Below are 18,055 nucleotides of genomic sequence, written 5' to 3'. Positions count from 1 at the left end.
TTTTTTATTGAATACTTTTTAAACTTTTATTAAACTTTTGAAGTTAATGTTAAAATTAAAAGCCTTACTAGCACTATTGTAAAATTATTTTTAATTTTAATTTGACATATTTTTAATTTGATACATTCTTTAGATTACACTTAATATCAAAAACACTTTCACCAAAAATATATGTTTCGAGTAAAATTCCTATAGCAATATGTTTACTAATGAGGGAATAAAGTTTTCGATTTAACATCACCCATCTCGATGTAAATAACGAAACCACAGAGAAGAACCCTAGAAAAAATGAGATTGTCTTCACCCTTGATTAATTCACCTTTATCAGAACATCGCAATAAAACTGTCACTCGTTACTCGTGATATGACAGATACGATATCTCCATTAGCTCGAACACCGTCATCATTCCACCGAGCCTCTACGTGAATTGAGATAAAAATAAAATGAAACACGTATCACGAATTTGAACGACTGCCAGTTTCGTACTTTATATCAATCGCGGGGATCGAAGGCCCAGCAGACGCACACATAAATTAAAAGCTATCATATTTGTTTTTCGAACGTACAAGTAAATAAAATTCCGATCGACGGAGCGTAACTTCGCGCGGTACGTAATCAACAGTTTTATTCGGCGATTCCGCTGCCTTGATTTTGAGCTTCATCCTTTCCGCGAGTGTAGCTCGTTCTTCATTTAAATATCTGTCGACTTTGGATTCAGTTGACGCTGATTAAATTCAACTCGTCTGAATATTTTTATTGGGCGACGGCTCTGTTTGTTTTTTGTTCGAGAACAATTTTTATATTCTTTGTACGCCGTTGCAACGGTACGCCGTCAGACAATTTTAAAGCCGCAGAGGTGCTAGTCAATGCAGAGGTCAGTAATTAACTCACGAGATCAACAAGCCGCTCAATGCTAATGGGTCCTTTCCATGTCAAAGGGCTGAGAGGCGTCGGAGCGCGCCTGTCCGAATAATGGGGCAGGTTGTGCCCTTCATGGTTGGCTGTCGGATCCTCAACCTTTCGACCCTTGTCAGCAATCGATTAGCTCAACGTTTACACTAATTTGTATACGTATACTATTATGTCGGAAAGGCGTATCTGAATCTTAAACACTTTTAAAGTATTTTTGGCTTCCGACCACGCGCAACAATGTAGGGAAATTGAATTTTCGTACGTTGCGCATCAACTTATCGATTCCCGAACTGACGAAGCGCTGCCGTTATTTTTATGGTCTCCGTGTAACAAAATGTGTGGTATCTGTTTTTGCTTGCGAAAGGTTTTCGTGCCGGTGCTTATTTAGCGTAATTTTCGACGCGCATTCTGTTCTGCTGTAAAAGTCTGCAAATATATTTAAACTAGATGCTTGTTACGTGATTTTAATTCGCGGTGGAATTAATACAACATTTTATTTATATGAATTAAAATATAATAAAGTATAATATAATAAATGGTCAAGAAAACAATAATATTAATGAATGATTAACACTGCAAGTTAGAACCACAATACTTTAATTACGTAAATTAATATTAGAAATAAAATTATAATAAATTTATTGGTACCACCCTAGAAACTATTTATTTTAGAGGAGTTTATATAAAGCATAAAATTTACGGCGCGGCTCTGTGGTATTTCGACATTTCGTTTGATATAGTTGGCAATAAAGATTAACAATAAAATTGTAGACCTACTTCTTCTTTGTGGAAATTGTCTGGTATTTATTATGAAATCTTAACGAGTCGTAAAACAGACCGCCTGTTATTATGTGACAAATAGTGGGTTCAAGTTATCGAGATAATTATATCTTCAGAATGATCCATATTAATATTTTAGTACGCAATTTGTGCAAACAGGGTAATTTTTTTGTCTTTTTATTTATTTATTATCTTTAATGAAAAAAATTCAAAGGTCTTTAATGACAATCATAATTTTTAACAATATTATTGCTATGTGTAACAAAGTAATGCATATGAAAATGAAGACAATTTAAGCCCAGCTTGACGCTCATTATGATGTATGTGTAGTATGATTATTCATCAAGTTGTTAAGTAAAAGTTTACTTAATTAAGAACAAATGTGATGCAGATATCTGCTTTAAGGTTATGATTTTGAGTGAATAATACCACGATAAGCGGGCTCATTGTACCGATAACGCAGTCATGTTTTCGGTAGCGCCGGTATCAAATATAATTCGCGTCAACATTTAAATATTAAAGAAATAAATTACGAATGCTTTATATAATTAGCAATGTGTACGGACTTCTAGTGGTTTTCGTTAATATCGCCCATTCTAAAGTTTATTAATACTTTTATTTTATTTTTCATTTAACTTAGCTTGGAGGGATTGTTTTTGGTTTAATATCAATACTGTGTGTTTCATCGCGATAGAACCGGGCGATTTTAAAAAGTAGCGGATAGTTCTGTATGAAATACTAATGCCGTTGTGGGAGGTAATAACCGCAATTCATTTTACGTTTATTTCAGCACCTGTAGTCAAAATTTACGAATCATTAAAGTTCTAACTGCTTTGACCATTTAGCAAATACTTAAGTCCGCAAATGTAATTTGAGAGCAGTCTCTATTTTTTTTAATACAGCTCAGGTAAATGCGAAAAGGGCTCGCTTAATTATAGCTATTTGTGTTCAGCGCTTCGTGAAATTATTCAAATAATGTTCGAGGTAACGCCGTTTTTGTAACGAATTGCCACGTATTTTCCCCTGCGTCGTGTTTATGGCCGATTGCGAAATAAAAGTCAAACATCGTAAATTCAAGTTGCCGTAGCATAAACAAATCTTATCTTTACAAAAGCAAGGGCTTATCTGAAAATACATCGTCCATGGTTCAAAGTATTAAATCAGTAAATTTGAACTGCGTAATACAAATCATGGAACTATGTCAGCATGCAGAAATGCAACAACACAGTTACCTGACTCCATCTAGCTCAGTATGAATAAAAAAAAATTTGTAGTACTACTTATTTAAAGCGATATAGTAAATTCATTCATTGGCCAGACTCATCTCGTTACTTACTAAATTAAAAGTTTACTGGTAAAAAAATAACTTGTAATTAAAAACCAGCATAGTTTTCTCTGTTGTAAAGTATATCAAAATGCTGCTATTGTAACAAAGATTAAAAAGGCTAAACAGTTGTAAGTTAGTCGGAAGGAAATTTTATAAAATTTTAATATAGTTAATGCGGATACTTGAATACCTTTTTAATTGAAATGAAGTACTCCTGTGTGAAACCTCCTTTAGCTGAAACAGTTTACCGGGGAGTGACGAATCGATGTCCTTAGTTCTAGCATTGATTTATTAATTTTAACAAAACACACTTCACGGAGAATGTGCAGCGCTAAGACAAAATGCTTCGATATTTTAGCCCAAAGAAATTGGTTCTCAACTACTCAGCTTGCTTTGTGTAGTTTTGAAATAAAGAAGAATATAAATATCGCAGAGGCAAAGGCATAAAATTTCTATCCGTATAGTACGGATTTTTTTTTCTAAATGATTAAATTTGATATTATTTAATTCACATTCATAGCCGTTGTTGTAGAAGTGTAACAGCATACAACAATGTATACACGAGTACTATATTTGTTTCAGTAAAATAGTTGACGTGATACAACTTCATAAACTTACTGTGGCTTCATTGAAGCAGGACAAAAGGTGCGCAAACTTACTCGTTAGCTTTTCTCGTTCAATGCACAAATTAAATTTTTGAAATATTTGTAACAGAAAACTTAACAGAAACCTTGTTTCACTTTTTTTTTAAATGACGTTGCATCTTTAATTTTTAAGAAATTCAATTACAAATTTGAATCTCTGCAATTATCACTATCAAACATCCTCGTTTAATGAGGAAACGATACGTTACTATACTACTTTTTACTATACATACATTCATCTAACATCGTATAATTCTTTTCGAATAGCAAATAGTTACGTACAAGTGGGGCGTTTGCCACCAATTAAGTTTACAAAAAAGTAAACAAGTATACCATTTCGTGCAGTTTTCTAAATAAATGTAGCTTAAAAATAAAATTTGGTGATGAAGGACGATCATTGTCCAAAAACATCTTCTACAAGAAGATTCCATATTTTTTGTCGCTCAAATTTTGTATTTTTACTATTTTCTAGCAAAGGTACCTAAAAATTATTTCAAACTTTAATAATTCATTTTAACTCTGAGTGTATGTATAATACATATACTTAACTTATATCTTCGTATCCTAAGCTTACAATATAAATATAGTTATATTAATATAAGAAAGTTCTTAAGCAAAATAAGACCATATATTTATCGGTGCCACTAGCTCCCAGGGCATTAATGACCTAGCGCAACGTCACAAGATTGTTGTCTTGCACGGAGGTGGCGGCTAACATTGTTAGTTAGTGCTTGCACTTTCCTCGGGCGAGCTGTATGAACTATACGAGCTATATTGACGGCAAATCGAGTGAGCTCTATGTACACTGAACGTCACGGCTAGGCGCTGTTTACTAAAAGCTGGAATTTGAAATACAGAAACTCTGATTTGACCTTTAACACACGTATATCAAAATTTTATTATTTGTTTCAGTTTATTTTATATGTTTTCATTATAGAAATTATCGACCAATAAATTAATAGACGTTTTTACGTTCATGAGACATGATTGAAAAACAAAAGTGATAATCAGTAAAAGTTATACGATATGATGATATCGTACCGTTTTACGACTCGATCATAATCGTCATCATTTCAGCTACAGGAGGTCCGCTGTTAGATAAAGGGCTTCCCCGCAGACTTCTAATAGGACTGGTAGAAAGTGGCCTACGTGTAGCGTCATCCGACGACCTTATCCAGGTCATTTGTTTTCCTTGTAGGCAGACGTGCTACGCTGCTGTTGCCAGTTCTTGGTCTCTACTTCGGTACTTTTTGAGGTTTTCAATCTTTATCTGGTTCACTACCAAAAATTATCTGATACAGGCGTTACTTCAAGGGATTCGCAGCATTTACCATGAACAACATAATTATTTACCAATTGGATCATAATATTGCGAAAGTAGATGGTCCTATTGAGTAACCCTATTTTTTAAATGTTAGTAAATAAATGATAAAAAGCCATAGCTTATGGTAGTATCTAATAAAAGGTAACAAAAAATAATAGAGTTAGACTGTACATCAAAACCAATCGTACTCGCGGATCTGCAAATGGTACTTGGGCAGCAGTGTGGGCTGGAGCTATAAAAAAGGAAGGTAATATTCTACCATGAGCGTTAACCAATATTTAATATAACAGAGAATATTCTAAATACTAACATTTGCTTGAGATAATCCAGTTTTGTTTGTATATCGAAACGTTATTTAACATATCTATATAAACATTACCGCTAACTTTATTCTAGAGAGCATACTTCTCCTTTTTTTAAACATTATTGCTCCAATAAAATTCTTAACAGCCATAATGTAATTAACTAAAAAAGTTAAAGGACTTCATGGAATTACCCTTTTTGATTCTGTCATACATAGTGATTATTTTAAAAAATGCAATATTGAACTGAACATTCGCGAAAAGTATCATAATGAGAAACTACGGGCATGTCTTATAACAAAAATTAATGTAATTAGATACGTTTAATTTAATCTACATTACAAACTAATTTCGCTAAAATGGCACAGTAGCTGGCTCAGGAAGTGCTTCTGCGCTATTCGCGGTTGCTTCCAGCGCACTGTTGGTTTACTTAGTGCTGTTCTTGATTATTTTAAATTCGTATTTTTAAATGGAAACATTTTATTTCTTTCAAAATATGTTATGTCAATACAGCTCAAAGTCTGCAATTTCTTTCGTATTGTCTATTGTTTGTTGAATTTTTTACGCACTTAATGTCAGTGCTACAATATTAAAAATTATTTATGTTCTAAAACATCTAAACTTCAATTTGTACTGGTTACTCTTTTAAAGAGGATGATTATTGTCAGATATTACTGCGCCGTCAAAGAGTAGTGTGCATTTATGTGTGTTGTCTTGTACAACTGAATGATTATAGGTGTAAAAGCTTTAAGGGGTCAATGTAATCACAGCTTATTTGTTAACATAAAGCTTTAAAATTTTGTTTATTTGTGCATATTTATTACATCATGCGTACTATTTACAATCACACTGTGTAAAGTGATCAGTCTCAAAATTGATTCATTATTTTTTTTCTATTGAAATACGACAGGCCAATAGTTTATGGCAGTTGTAGAATAAAAGAAAATAAAATCAGTCAGCAATTAAATTAAATCTTGACTTGTACCATGCTGGTAACAAATATAAAACTGAAAAGACATAGATTCTGGATCCTGGAACTAGCTCAACACTATTTCATGCATTTCGCTCGCGCAGCCAGTTGTGACATCAAACTGGGCTAATATCGTTAAACGGTTACATTGTCGCGGCTGCATGCACTAAAAATACCGTCGCCGCTTCGAGAACACGACGTGTAAAATTTTAAATTTGTATACTGAAGCTCTTAATTTGAATCCGTTTGTTTTCATTCGTGTGTGTATATTTGAATAGCTTTTTACTGGGTATTACGTAATTGATAATAAAAAATTGTCAAATATTTGAAATATATACTTAATAATAAACATAAAGAAGAGAAGTGGACTGCTGCGAATATTTTAATATAAAATATATGCGAGAATTTTTGACACTCACACAATTCATTTGTTTTAGGTATTGATTGTTGTTTTAATTTAGATAAAATAAGTAATCACCAACTTAATTACTCCTAAATTAAAATATAGTTTTTTCGACATAAGCTCAAGACTTTTTTATCAACTCTAATATTTTTTATGGAAATTAAGTAAAAGTAAAAATTTAAATTTTTTTCAGTTTAATTTTGTTTAATTTTTAGTTTAAAATGTTACAAACTTTGATGCACAAATATCGAAAAATAGGCACTTATGCGGCTGCAATATATCCAAGCAAAGATGAAGAACTCGCCTTTCAGCATTCGAACTTAATTTGTCGTAACTCATGATTCTCTTTTGATTTTTCTAAATTTCGTTTCTGTTTTTATTTTGCGAAAGGTTCAATATTTCCGGGCGTTCATAAAGTTAGTACGGAATAATGGAACTAATTTAATGGAGTAAGAAACTCAGTTAAAGTTATTAAAACACTATAAAGTGCCTTGCAGTCTCGCTATCAAGCTAATTGAAAACAACATTGTAATACCCACAGTCCTTGCAACTTAATTTCTAACATAAAATTACTTTCCTGATTTTTTTTCATTAGCCGCATTGACTGAGATAGTTGTTTTGTAATGTTATTATATTTATAATTGTGTTAAATTCTTTTAACATGTACCTACTCTTTCTAATGAGTGTTTACTCAGTCACGTCATAGACATTCTGAAGCAATCTGCGAGAAAAATTATTATAAAGAATTTTCATTACCCTATCTTACCTTTTAGATTTTTGGGTATTATTTCATTTAACAAAATATGTATTATATAAAAAAAATTTTACCACAATTTGATATTTTAAAAAAGTAATTAAATATTTTTTTAATTTTCGATGTTAATTATTAATGAATATATAGATCTCGAATATCCAGAGGTTTTTTGTGGGGCGCAAAGAGAATTTTGAAAATATCAAGAAGTCCTAAAACTTGAAAAAATTTATTTCGGTAGCCTTAGCACAAAAATTATGATTTTTTAATATTTAAAATTATATTTTGAAAAAATCGCAAATAATTTACTTCAATAATTTTATTAAATAATACATATACAATAATTACGATACAGCGGGAATGCGCATGGTTGTATCATGATCTGATATATTTAAATATCGCATTTGATCATTTAAAAGAATCATTCTTAGTAATTGTGAAACCAAAAACTATTTAGGGTATTAAAATAAAAATTGGCTGCTTTATTTAAAATGCAAATTTAACAGACGAACATGTAATATTGTAACACTATCGTTATTTGAATGCATAGTTTAGTAGAAGAGTTTAATAAAAGTGTACATTTGTTTCAGTGCGCAACGGATATTCCTGCGTACCGGTGGCGTTATCGGAGGGTCTCGACATAAGGTTAGGCACATCAGTCACAGAAATTCTCTACGGTGGACCGGGGGTGACAGTGAAAGCTCTCAACCCTAGAGTATCAAATCAAGCACAAACGTTTAAAGGTATACTACATTCTCAATTTTAATCATGTATTCAGTCTTTATATTTCGTTCTTTTGTTTTATTAGCATTTTGTTTGAAACAAGGTGTAACCTACCTATAAGATGTAGGGTATGCGCCCTATCAGACTTTATCGGGTATAGGTAGCCCCCTACCCTGTGGATCGACGACGTGGACAAAGTCGCGAGAATACGCTGGATGCGGGCATTGCAAGATCGCCGACTATAGGGATCTTTGGGTGTGGCCTGTAAAATAAATAAAAACCTAGAGAAATTAAGTGGTGCCTAAGCAATTGAAAGGCTCCGAGGAAAAGGCGAATACAGGATCAACGTTGCAGTTGCCAGGTGCAACTATCAAGAGTTAAATGTGGCAGGCGCTGCTTATAATAACGTCGAAAGGTTCACATAACTTGTTTCGTCGATTCAGCCTATAGACGCCCACTGCAAGACTCTAAAAATCAAAGTCGCGACCTACAATCGCAAGTCTCAGTCCTCTATCGCTGTTATCTGTCACTGCTCACAATGAAAAAATACGCTTCTACATTTAAAATGCCTAGTGGTACGCGATGAATGACTTGCACGCTAAACAAACTTCGTAGCAGGAAGACTGACCTAACATTTCATTAAGTTGTAAATATGAAGGAATTTCTAAAGATCTTGGGTGCGAAGAGACTAAATTGTGGCATCTAAAGAAGAAGAACGTCAACCTTGAATAACGTGAGTTAAACGAATCTAACATCTTTGGCGAGAAGAAAGTTCAGAATCTTCGCTGGTTTGGCCACAATAGAGTCGCCCGCGGTGTAAAGTGGGCCTTCCGGACATAATAAACGGACGGCAACCTGTATGTCTATCGAGATATAACGAATAAATATTGTGTAACTGATCTGTAGGACATTGTAGTTGTAAAGCGGCCAGTGGTGGTCCAAAATGAACAGGCGAAATCTCGTTTTGAAAACGGTAAAAATTCAAATAATGAATTTCACCTTAACGTAAACTATGGATTTAGAAAAATCTAATACTTGTATTCGATGTATAAAAAAATTGTTTTAAAAGAGTCAGAAAGGACACAAAAATGACCATGAACAAATTAATGGGCGTTATGAGAAAAATCCACAACGCCGCCGGCGGCTCCTTGTCATTTCTTTGTCGCGGAATGATTTGCAATTCTAACGCGTTAATTTCACTTTGACGAGGCGCAAAAATTCTGGCCTCTGTTGACCCACCGCTTGCCATTCTCCCTTGCTCGCTCGAGGCCGTGTTGAATTTGCATGCGGCGAAGTCAATTGTAAAAGTGCCAGATAGACTCTAAAGAGCAGTCCCAGTGCCCGCCATTGCCAAGTTTACAAAAAAAAAAACCACTTCCTTTGAGCACAGCTACATGCCAAATATATCGTTCCTCATGAATTTCTCTTTCAATTTTCTCCCTGACAGCTATCGCACTGCAACTTACTGACCCAAATAAAACGCTTTCAGCATTTAACGTAAAAGATATCGTAGCAAACTTACGGTTCCGGTTATTGATAGACAGGATCGAATCGCCAACAAGCTCTTTCTTTTGGTCAATTCCGTTTCATTTTGCAGTTTGAAAATAAATTTACTATTGATATACTACAATCCTTTGCATTCAGTACAAGTCAAAAGCATATGCTAAATTAAACAAAAATATTAGTATAATTTGCTTATTATGCTCACTGTTATGTATTTTGAGTAGTATTTACAAATGAAAAATGTACTCCTGGTTTTGAAATGTTTAAATCTGCGTAAGCAAATGCTCCGAAGCGATGTTTTTAACTTTGCGCCTCCAGACTCGCAGCACGAGATCTCGATTAATGTGAATGGCGTTATATTTGCGACGTATACCGGCAAGAGCTAGGGGTCGTTAGCTAAGATCAAGTGTAGCTCTAATGCTGATTGCTCGCTTTTATAGCATAACACTCCCATTTTACGGCCTTTTTTCGTTCGTTCATAAAAGTTCCCATAAACATTAAAGCTGCTTACTGTTACTGTGACTCAATGAATAGAAATCTTTTAGTAAATTTTATTCTAGATATTGGTACCTTAATTTATATTTAACAAATCTTATTGAAAAAGTAGAAGAGAAGAGGTTTGTACAGTAAACAAACTAAAAAAATAATAAACCATTAGTCCAATCAGTCCTATTGGAAATCTATGTGGCCGTAATGAAATGAAATGAACTGATTAAGACTGTTAACAAATATCGAGGTAAAACAATTTATAACAGAGTGAAATTAAAAAGTAAACTTCATTCCAAAAATTAATAAGCAGCAGCATTTTCAATAATTTCCGTTTGAACTAGTCTCATTATTGTCCGTTTGAGTGGAACGAGGTGCAGGTGGAAAGTTTTAATACAGCACGATATTGTTCCAGGTGATGTGGTTCTGTGCACTTTGCCGTTGGGAGTGCTCAAAGTTGCAGTGGCGAACAACGGCCAGAATCAACAGAACTTTGTAAAATTTGATCCGCCGCTACCCGACTGGAAGGTTCGTAAACTCGCTCATACGCCACGGCTAATAACGATGTGTTTTTTGTTGTAGCGCTCCAACCTCAGCCTTTAAGGCTGGATATTTTTTTTGCAAATCGCACATGTTTTAAACTAATATTTTTCAATTAAATCAGTACACGCCAAGCTCTTTTAATTTTAAATTTACCGCCGGAACGATAATACGCGGGTATAATAATGAATAGATATAGATTAAATTTTTGTTGTAAACAGAGAAATCGAGAACAACTTTATCTAAAGAAATATAAAAATTATGTAAAAACAGTATATAAATATAATTTCTTTCTTGATTACCATAATAATAAAACAAGAGACTTAAAATGAAAATTTAAATATTGACTTGTATTTAATAAAGATTCAATAAAAGCCCCTTTTTTCGCAGGTCTCGGCCATCAAGCGACTTGGTTATGGGAATTTAAATAAAGTAGTGCTGTGTTTTGAGCGCACCTTTTGGGACCCCAGCGCCAACCTCTTTGGACATGTTGGCACAACGACCGCCAGTAGAGGTGTGACATAAACATACTATCTGTTGTGAAACATTTAAATTAGCTGTAGGCATAGACGCAAATTAAAAAAAAATATCTATTACAAGTTAAAATTATACAAAAAGCGTTTAATAAAATGTATGTGAGTGTCTGTCAACTAGTATAAGAGTTTTGTCCAACACAATACAAAAAATATCATTGACTATACAAACCTTGAGACGTATTTTCAGCTATTTCAAATATTGCACAACTTTAATAGTGTTTCAGCTCATTCTTTGTGGCGGATACTAAAAAATCAAAAAAAAAATATTCATCTTATCAATTGAATATAACGGGAAAGATGAATGTAATTGTATAAAATAGAGATCTCTGACGATCTCTTCGAAATGAACTGTGCCCCGTTTGTTCTCCGAGGATACCGCTTTTAAATTATTTCCCGACGTAAATAGTGTAAAACGCAGAAACCGCGGCCGCGACGCGATAACGAATTAAAAGCTGAATAATTTAACGCTACTGAGAGACCCCGAGGGGCACTCTTCTGCGATAAATCACTGCAACGAGTCGGGACATGCTATTTTTTACGTTATGCTTTAGTACACCTTAACTCTTTGTTGGCTAGCTTCATTAAGGCCCCACTTTTGCGATGGGAATACCGGAACAATGTAAGACGATTCTTGCGTTTTCTCTTCGATACCAATTTAAAGTTTTCGGTATATCTGATGAATGCTATCATCCGACGTTTCGTTGCGAGTTATGTGAGAACGCACGTCGAATATCTTAAACACAGTCCATATGTCCGTAAACATAAAATTTGCTCCTAGGCATTTTGTTATAAAAATGTATTAATTCATTAAGTGAATAATAAAATTACGTGTTCACGTAATAAAATTATATCTCATGTAAATATTTATTTCTAGCTATGAAGGTCTCTTCGTGAGCAGACATAGTACGACATCGTAATTTTTCTAAATGTTTGATCTTGATACTGTAAACAGTTTTCTCTTCTACTTAAAGTAAACAAGAAGAATAAAAATGAAATAATGCATGATAAATGTTATTTTCGCTCTTAGGAAAATATATAATTTTATCGTATAAATAATTTTTTTTTCGTTGTTACGTGTGCGTCAGGCGAGCTGTTCCTATTCTGGAACCTGTACAGCGCTCCAGTGTTACTAGCTCTGGTGGCCGGCGAGGCGGCTGCTGTCATGGAGAACGTCACGGATGACGTCATCGTAGGCCGCTGCATCGCAGTGCTCAAGAGCATATTTGGGCACGCCGCCGTACCGCAGCCTAAGGAGTGTGTCGTTACGAGGTATTTTGTTTGAAAGATAACATACTATACAATAGTATTCACATTATTGTCATGAAGTGATTAAACTTCCTGTTGAAATTTTTATTTGCGGACAGAGATTGTAATATCAATCATTGTAAGTCATTTTCAGTTTATAATACAGAACAAGATTAAATAGAAGATGTTGAAAAATAATTTTGATTCTTGAATTTGGATACAAATAAATCATTACCAACACGTCAACCGAAAGATGCCCACTACAAGGCTTAAGCCTCCCTGGCCAAAACTCAAAATTTTATTTAATAAGTATGAGGAGATCACTAGACAAACGAAGGTAACTGGCCTGTAAGTTTGAGTGGCAGTGGACAGGCTGCATAGTGCGCAGTATATGCATAGGGCGCTGGATTCTGGAGTGGAAATCACGGACTGGCAAGAGCAGCGTTGGACGTCCATCCACAAAATTGGCAGACGGCCTTTTTAAGGCAGTCCGAAGACGCTGAAGGCGGTATTTAAAATCTAAGGGAAAGGCCTATATGAACAGGCCTATGAAGAAATATAAATATCATAGATATAAAAGCAAGTTAATATGTCGTTAACATCGGACCAAATGTTACTTATTACTTATTACGGGTGATGGTGATATTTAATCCTGCAATGTTTGTGGGTTTAGATGGCGCGCGGATCCGTTTGCTCGCGGCTCGTACAGTTTCGTGGCGGTGGGGTCCTCGGGCACGGACTACGACCTGCTGGCGGCGCCGGTGCCCGCCTCCACGGGGGAGAATAGACTGTTCTTTGCTGGTTGGTATTTATTTGTACAAAGTGATCGGTATAGATGTAACAGCTTTGAAATGGTGAATGTGAAGCACATTTGTTGTTAATTAATGTGTTATAATATTATAATACACTATATCCAAAATCAGTATTTTCAGATAATATAATCAACGTAACGCGTGTAAAGCGTTCTTAAAATTAGAATTCCCACATAATAAAATGAATTATAGTTTACTATCTGTTCCTGCAGACTTTCAACTGTCAAAAATTATTGGCCGGTTGCATTCTGATAAAAAAATAGATGTCACATATTTCAAAGTGATCACTTATATATATACAGATTGAGTAAATGGTAAAAAAAGTCTTAAAGCTTTTTGCTGACGAATGAAGTTATATATTCATCCCTTATAGACTATTACACTTGAAAACTATTACTCTGTATGTGTCAACCCCCTCCAGTAGGTAGCAGTCCTTTCAATACTATTTATATATTAATAATAAGGTACTCATGGTAACTCAAGATGACAATTGAACTTACTTAGAGTTAACTAATCAGAGAAGACTGCTTTGTACCTGTTAGCTGGTAATAAGTTTCAGGTAAAATGTAACGACGTTGATATTATACTTTTTATGTAGATTAATCAATATTCAGAACATTTACAGGCTTTAAAAATAATTTATGTACTTAAATTTTTACCTAAAAATCAATGTTTTAATTTAGTTTGTTATTAATTGAATGTACCAAATATAATATAAACAAGATATGTGTCTATTCTTAGATCACTTTAGTTAAACGTCTAAGAAAAATCACGAGTAAAAGAGCTGAATAACATTTTCCTTATACTGCTTCTATTACTTCCGATAAGGAAAAACGCTGTGTAAGGTCATAAAAAGTTATGTGAGGCATCTTAAATCTCCTGAAACGATAAATTGATTCTTTTCCTTATTTCTTTGAAGTTAAATTAAAAGCAATTGATAGACAAATAATACCATAGTCAAATGTTTTTGTAACTAAAGAACACACCTGCTTATTTGTTAATATACAACGATTTCACAATAGCCTTATTATCCCACCTTAGAACCTAAAGTGACAAGTATTAAGTACGACGCACACCGAATAAAAGCAGTAAATCTAACATTCTTACATTATCCAGGGTTCTGACAATCAAAAATCTCACTCGTGATTTTCTATGGTCTATTTGATAATGAAGATATAGAAATTTTATGCTTAATTATACCTTTCAATATTCAAGTTTGAACATTTCTCACTATTCTGAAAGAACAATTTTCAATTCATTTTTTGGAAAATCATGCATTTTTTAAAATATTTACACTAATCTTTTGTTGAAATTAATATCAGACGAGAGTGGTAGCGCAGGTAGTGAAGATGTGTATATGTTTAGTAGGAGTTATGTTAATGAAATGTACTATACGAAAATGTTATAAAAATATTTATCTTAAAATTATTTTATAAATTCTTGATGCCCGTTTTTGTCAGTGCGTTTTATATTCTGAAAGATATCGTGATATTTGTGTACTGCCGGTTGTCACGATTAACAACCCGAAGAGATGGCCACACGGATAGTTTGTATTAAGACACCGCGTATACATGCCTATCGGGATCGTACTAAAATCTTATGCGGGATATGTTTACTTTAATTCCCAAATAACATATTTAATTTTTTTTATGATTATAGGTGAACACACAATGCGAAACTACCCAGCGACAGTTCACGGCGCGTTTCTGTCGGGGCTGAGAGAAGCAGGTCGCCTAGCAGATTTGCTGATGCCACATGCACCTTTCTCCAGCCATGTCTCCTAGTAGATATACTATCTCTACAAATCACATGCATTATATTACACTTTAATACAGACGTACGACTTCTACATACCAAAATTTAGTTTTAGAAATTAACTAATTTTTAATTGTTCGTTCTATAACAAAATTCATTTTAATTTTAAAATACTTTTTTTACAAGTCATGCTATTGTCTTAAAGTGCACTATAATATGAAACTAAGCAAATTAGCCTTAATGTTTGGTGTTAAAATACCATGTTTGCTGATTTTGTGTTTATAAACTATAAAGATTTAATGCTAATTTTGTAGTAGAGGAAGTAATGATTCTTTTATGTGAGTCTATTTTTTGTGAATGGGAAAATTTTAGTTTTAAATTCGTGCATATGTTTTGTGTAATTTTAGATCTAGGAACCGTAACCGTAGGAAATGGTTTTTTTTTAACTTCTCTTAATGTTACGTTACTATCACAATAACAAGCGCTCGAGATCACAAACGTTTAATTGTAGGTAAAATTTTAGGTTTTTTTTTTCTACTTTTTAAAAAATTAATCGACTCTGTTCGTGTAAAGTACTTAATCCCGTGTTTAGTCCACATTCTGGTTTATGGCATTACTTTTAAACCAAAATTATAAACAAGAGATTTATTAATTTTTAACCTTATATATCGTCTCAATATATTGTAGCAATTGCAATTAATCATTTAAAATATATAGGAATCGAAGAAAATTGTTAGTAGCCGAGCTACTAACACAACAGCAATTGAAAACTTCAACAATAAGCAAAAAGATTTTATCACGGGAACAACTATATTTTAATCTAGTTTTGTACATTTAATAACCGGTGAAGATCATAAATAGGCTTAAATATAGAAAGTTTGGTATATCAACTTGGGCCACCCAAGAAAACAAAAAAAAATTGGGTATGAAACTAAATTGTGATTTACGGGAAAATGTTTGATTACTCGAATTTTCTTACTGTTATATAGGATCATATTACATGCTATTTTTAAGTTTCTAAATAAAGGTGTTTTTAATGTTTCCGAGTATTATCCGAAATCGAACAGTCGACGACATTAAATAATGGCGATAAAAAGGCTATCTGCATTCCGCATCAAGCTGCAGTAATGGTTCACTTCCTCGAGCATGACCGAACACAACTCGTGTTGATATCGTAAGTCGTGCTCTGTTCCTCTCACACCTTATCTTAAATATGATTTGTGCGCTCGATTGCTTTGTACCATTGTATTGTTTAGTAAAGTTGACATTACCTGATTTTAATACGTTTTTCGATTTGGTAATTTGTGAAACTTTATACCTACCTAATTCCTATTGCATTTTAAAAACATATCTCTGATAGAAATTAAAAAGAAAACTAGATTCATTCACCCTTGAAGATTCTTAACCTAGACACCGATACATAATGGTTGTGATAAAATCGTGTTAACTATAACATCTCACATAACATACTATAATTTAAATTTGAAATTTGGAATGAGAAAATATGATTATCGATGTGATACCGATAAATAATAAGTTTGTAATATGTCGTAATTAACAGAACGAAGCGTCCATTTAACTATTAATTAAAACGAATACATTAAAGAAACAATTATGACATTTTTTTCATTCCAACGATTCGGTGACTGGATCTTGATTCGTTTTAGTGATTATAAATTGTCATTAGAACGAAATGATGAGCCACAACAAGACCGGATTTTACACAAAAAATCCGTTTATAAAGATTTACATGATATTAAATTGAACAAAAAATGTTTATAAATAATGCGAAGGTTTTAATTAAATTTTAACAGAACAGAAACAACTTAATGGATGTAGTATTTAAAAAACGAGCTATATGAAAAGTTTTGATAGACTGCTGATTGAAGAAAAAATTATAGCGTGGAAAATATAATAATTTAAGTAATCAATAAATTACTTTCGTAAATGCACTGGAAGTGTTACTTGGTTTTATTTTCATGGTTTACTTTATGGGTTGGATTTAAAATAATTTTTTGTTTGTCTAATATAAGTTCTTGATGATATTGTTTTTGTTTTATTTCAAAATCTAACCTTATCTTCGTGTAATATAGGATCTCTTTTGCCCCTTGACAAAATAGCAAATTTACTATTTACACAAAATGACTGTGTTTTATCATTTTTAATGTCCAATATGTTGTTTCGTTATAGCAAAAGTAGGATAACTTTCCAATTTTCCTCATCAATACGTTCATAATTTATTTAATATTTTGTAATAAATACGATAAATTATTCATAATTGAGCTCCACATTTATTTAAATTATAAAATTCTTCTTCTGCCGGTCTTGTGCTTTTTTTATGTGTAACAAATATTTAGCTTCTGGGAGAAGCTACTAACTTTACCTCTTTTTAAAACACATTAACAACGTGCATACAGGATGATTGGTTATATATGTAAATGCTTTAAAGAGGTCAATGTGTATTACAATCAACATGTGTAAAGGGATCACTCTGAAATATGCAATAATTAATTTTTTATCTCTTTGAAAGCAATAGACTCTTGATTTCTGCCGGTAGAAAGTCTTAATATGTATTAATTATTACTGTAATATGTTTACGTTATTATTTCTTAAACTAAAATTGAAATTTATGCTTTTTGCAGAAAACATGACATTTGAATCTTTTCGCTGACAAATGCGCTATACACGAACCGTAATTTTATAAACTGGACATTGTTATGGCGTCGTTAAAAACACAAGACAACAATGATTTTAAAAAAAAAATCACTAGTTCAACACACACAAATAATAAAAATATCAACTTTAATTTTAAATAGTTAACGATTTGAGTTACAAAAACGAGCAAAAAAATTCAGAAATTTTAAACGTAATTGTAAAAACCAAAGCACGGACGCTAATGTCTGTGGAATACAGATTCAAATTAATAAAAAAATGCGCTATACATTCACCCCTCTTAAGCTTTTACACATATAACTAATTGCTTTGTATGTTAAATGATCAAAACCACGAACAACTTCTAGTGTAATATGTTATCTTCTTCA

General features: G+C 33.0%; 1 protein-coding gene across 2 annotated transcripts in view; it reads left to right on the top strand.

The window, feature by feature from the left end:
- Su(var)3-3 (lysine-specific histone demethylase Su(var)3-3) overlaps positions 1-15,371 on the top strand; it is a 244,016-nt gene extending 228,645 nt beyond the window's left edge. For both annotated transcript variants that reach the window (XM_068777695.1, XM_068777697.1), the window contains 6 exons: positions 8,005-8,157; positions 10,542-10,654; positions 11,057-11,180; positions 12,288-12,471; positions 13,121-13,248; positions 14,919-15,371. In XM_068777695.1, coding sequence (XP_068633796.1) covers positions 8,005-8,157; positions 10,542-10,654; positions 11,057-11,180; positions 12,288-12,471; positions 13,121-13,248; positions 14,919-15,043 — 827 coding nt within the window. In that variant the 3' untranslated portion in view covers positions 15,044-15,371. The remainder of the gene's footprint in view (positions 1-8,004; positions 8,158-10,541; positions 10,655-11,056; positions 11,181-12,287; positions 12,472-13,120; positions 13,249-14,918) is intronic.
- The last annotated feature ends 2,684 nt before the right edge of the window (positions 15,372-18,055 follow it).

Source organism: Battus philenor, unplaced genomic scaffold (assembly GCF_028537555.1).
Source record: "Battus philenor isolate CCGP_79_NKW_IND1 unplaced genomic scaffold, ilBatPhil1.0.hap1 SCAF_14, whole genome shotgun sequence".
NCBI classification, from domain to species: domain Eukaryota; kingdom Metazoa; phylum Arthropoda; class Insecta; order Lepidoptera; family Papilionidae; genus Battus; species Battus philenor.
Note: the sequence above shows the minus strand (reverse complement) of the source record. Positions and strands in the feature narration are given on the sequence as shown.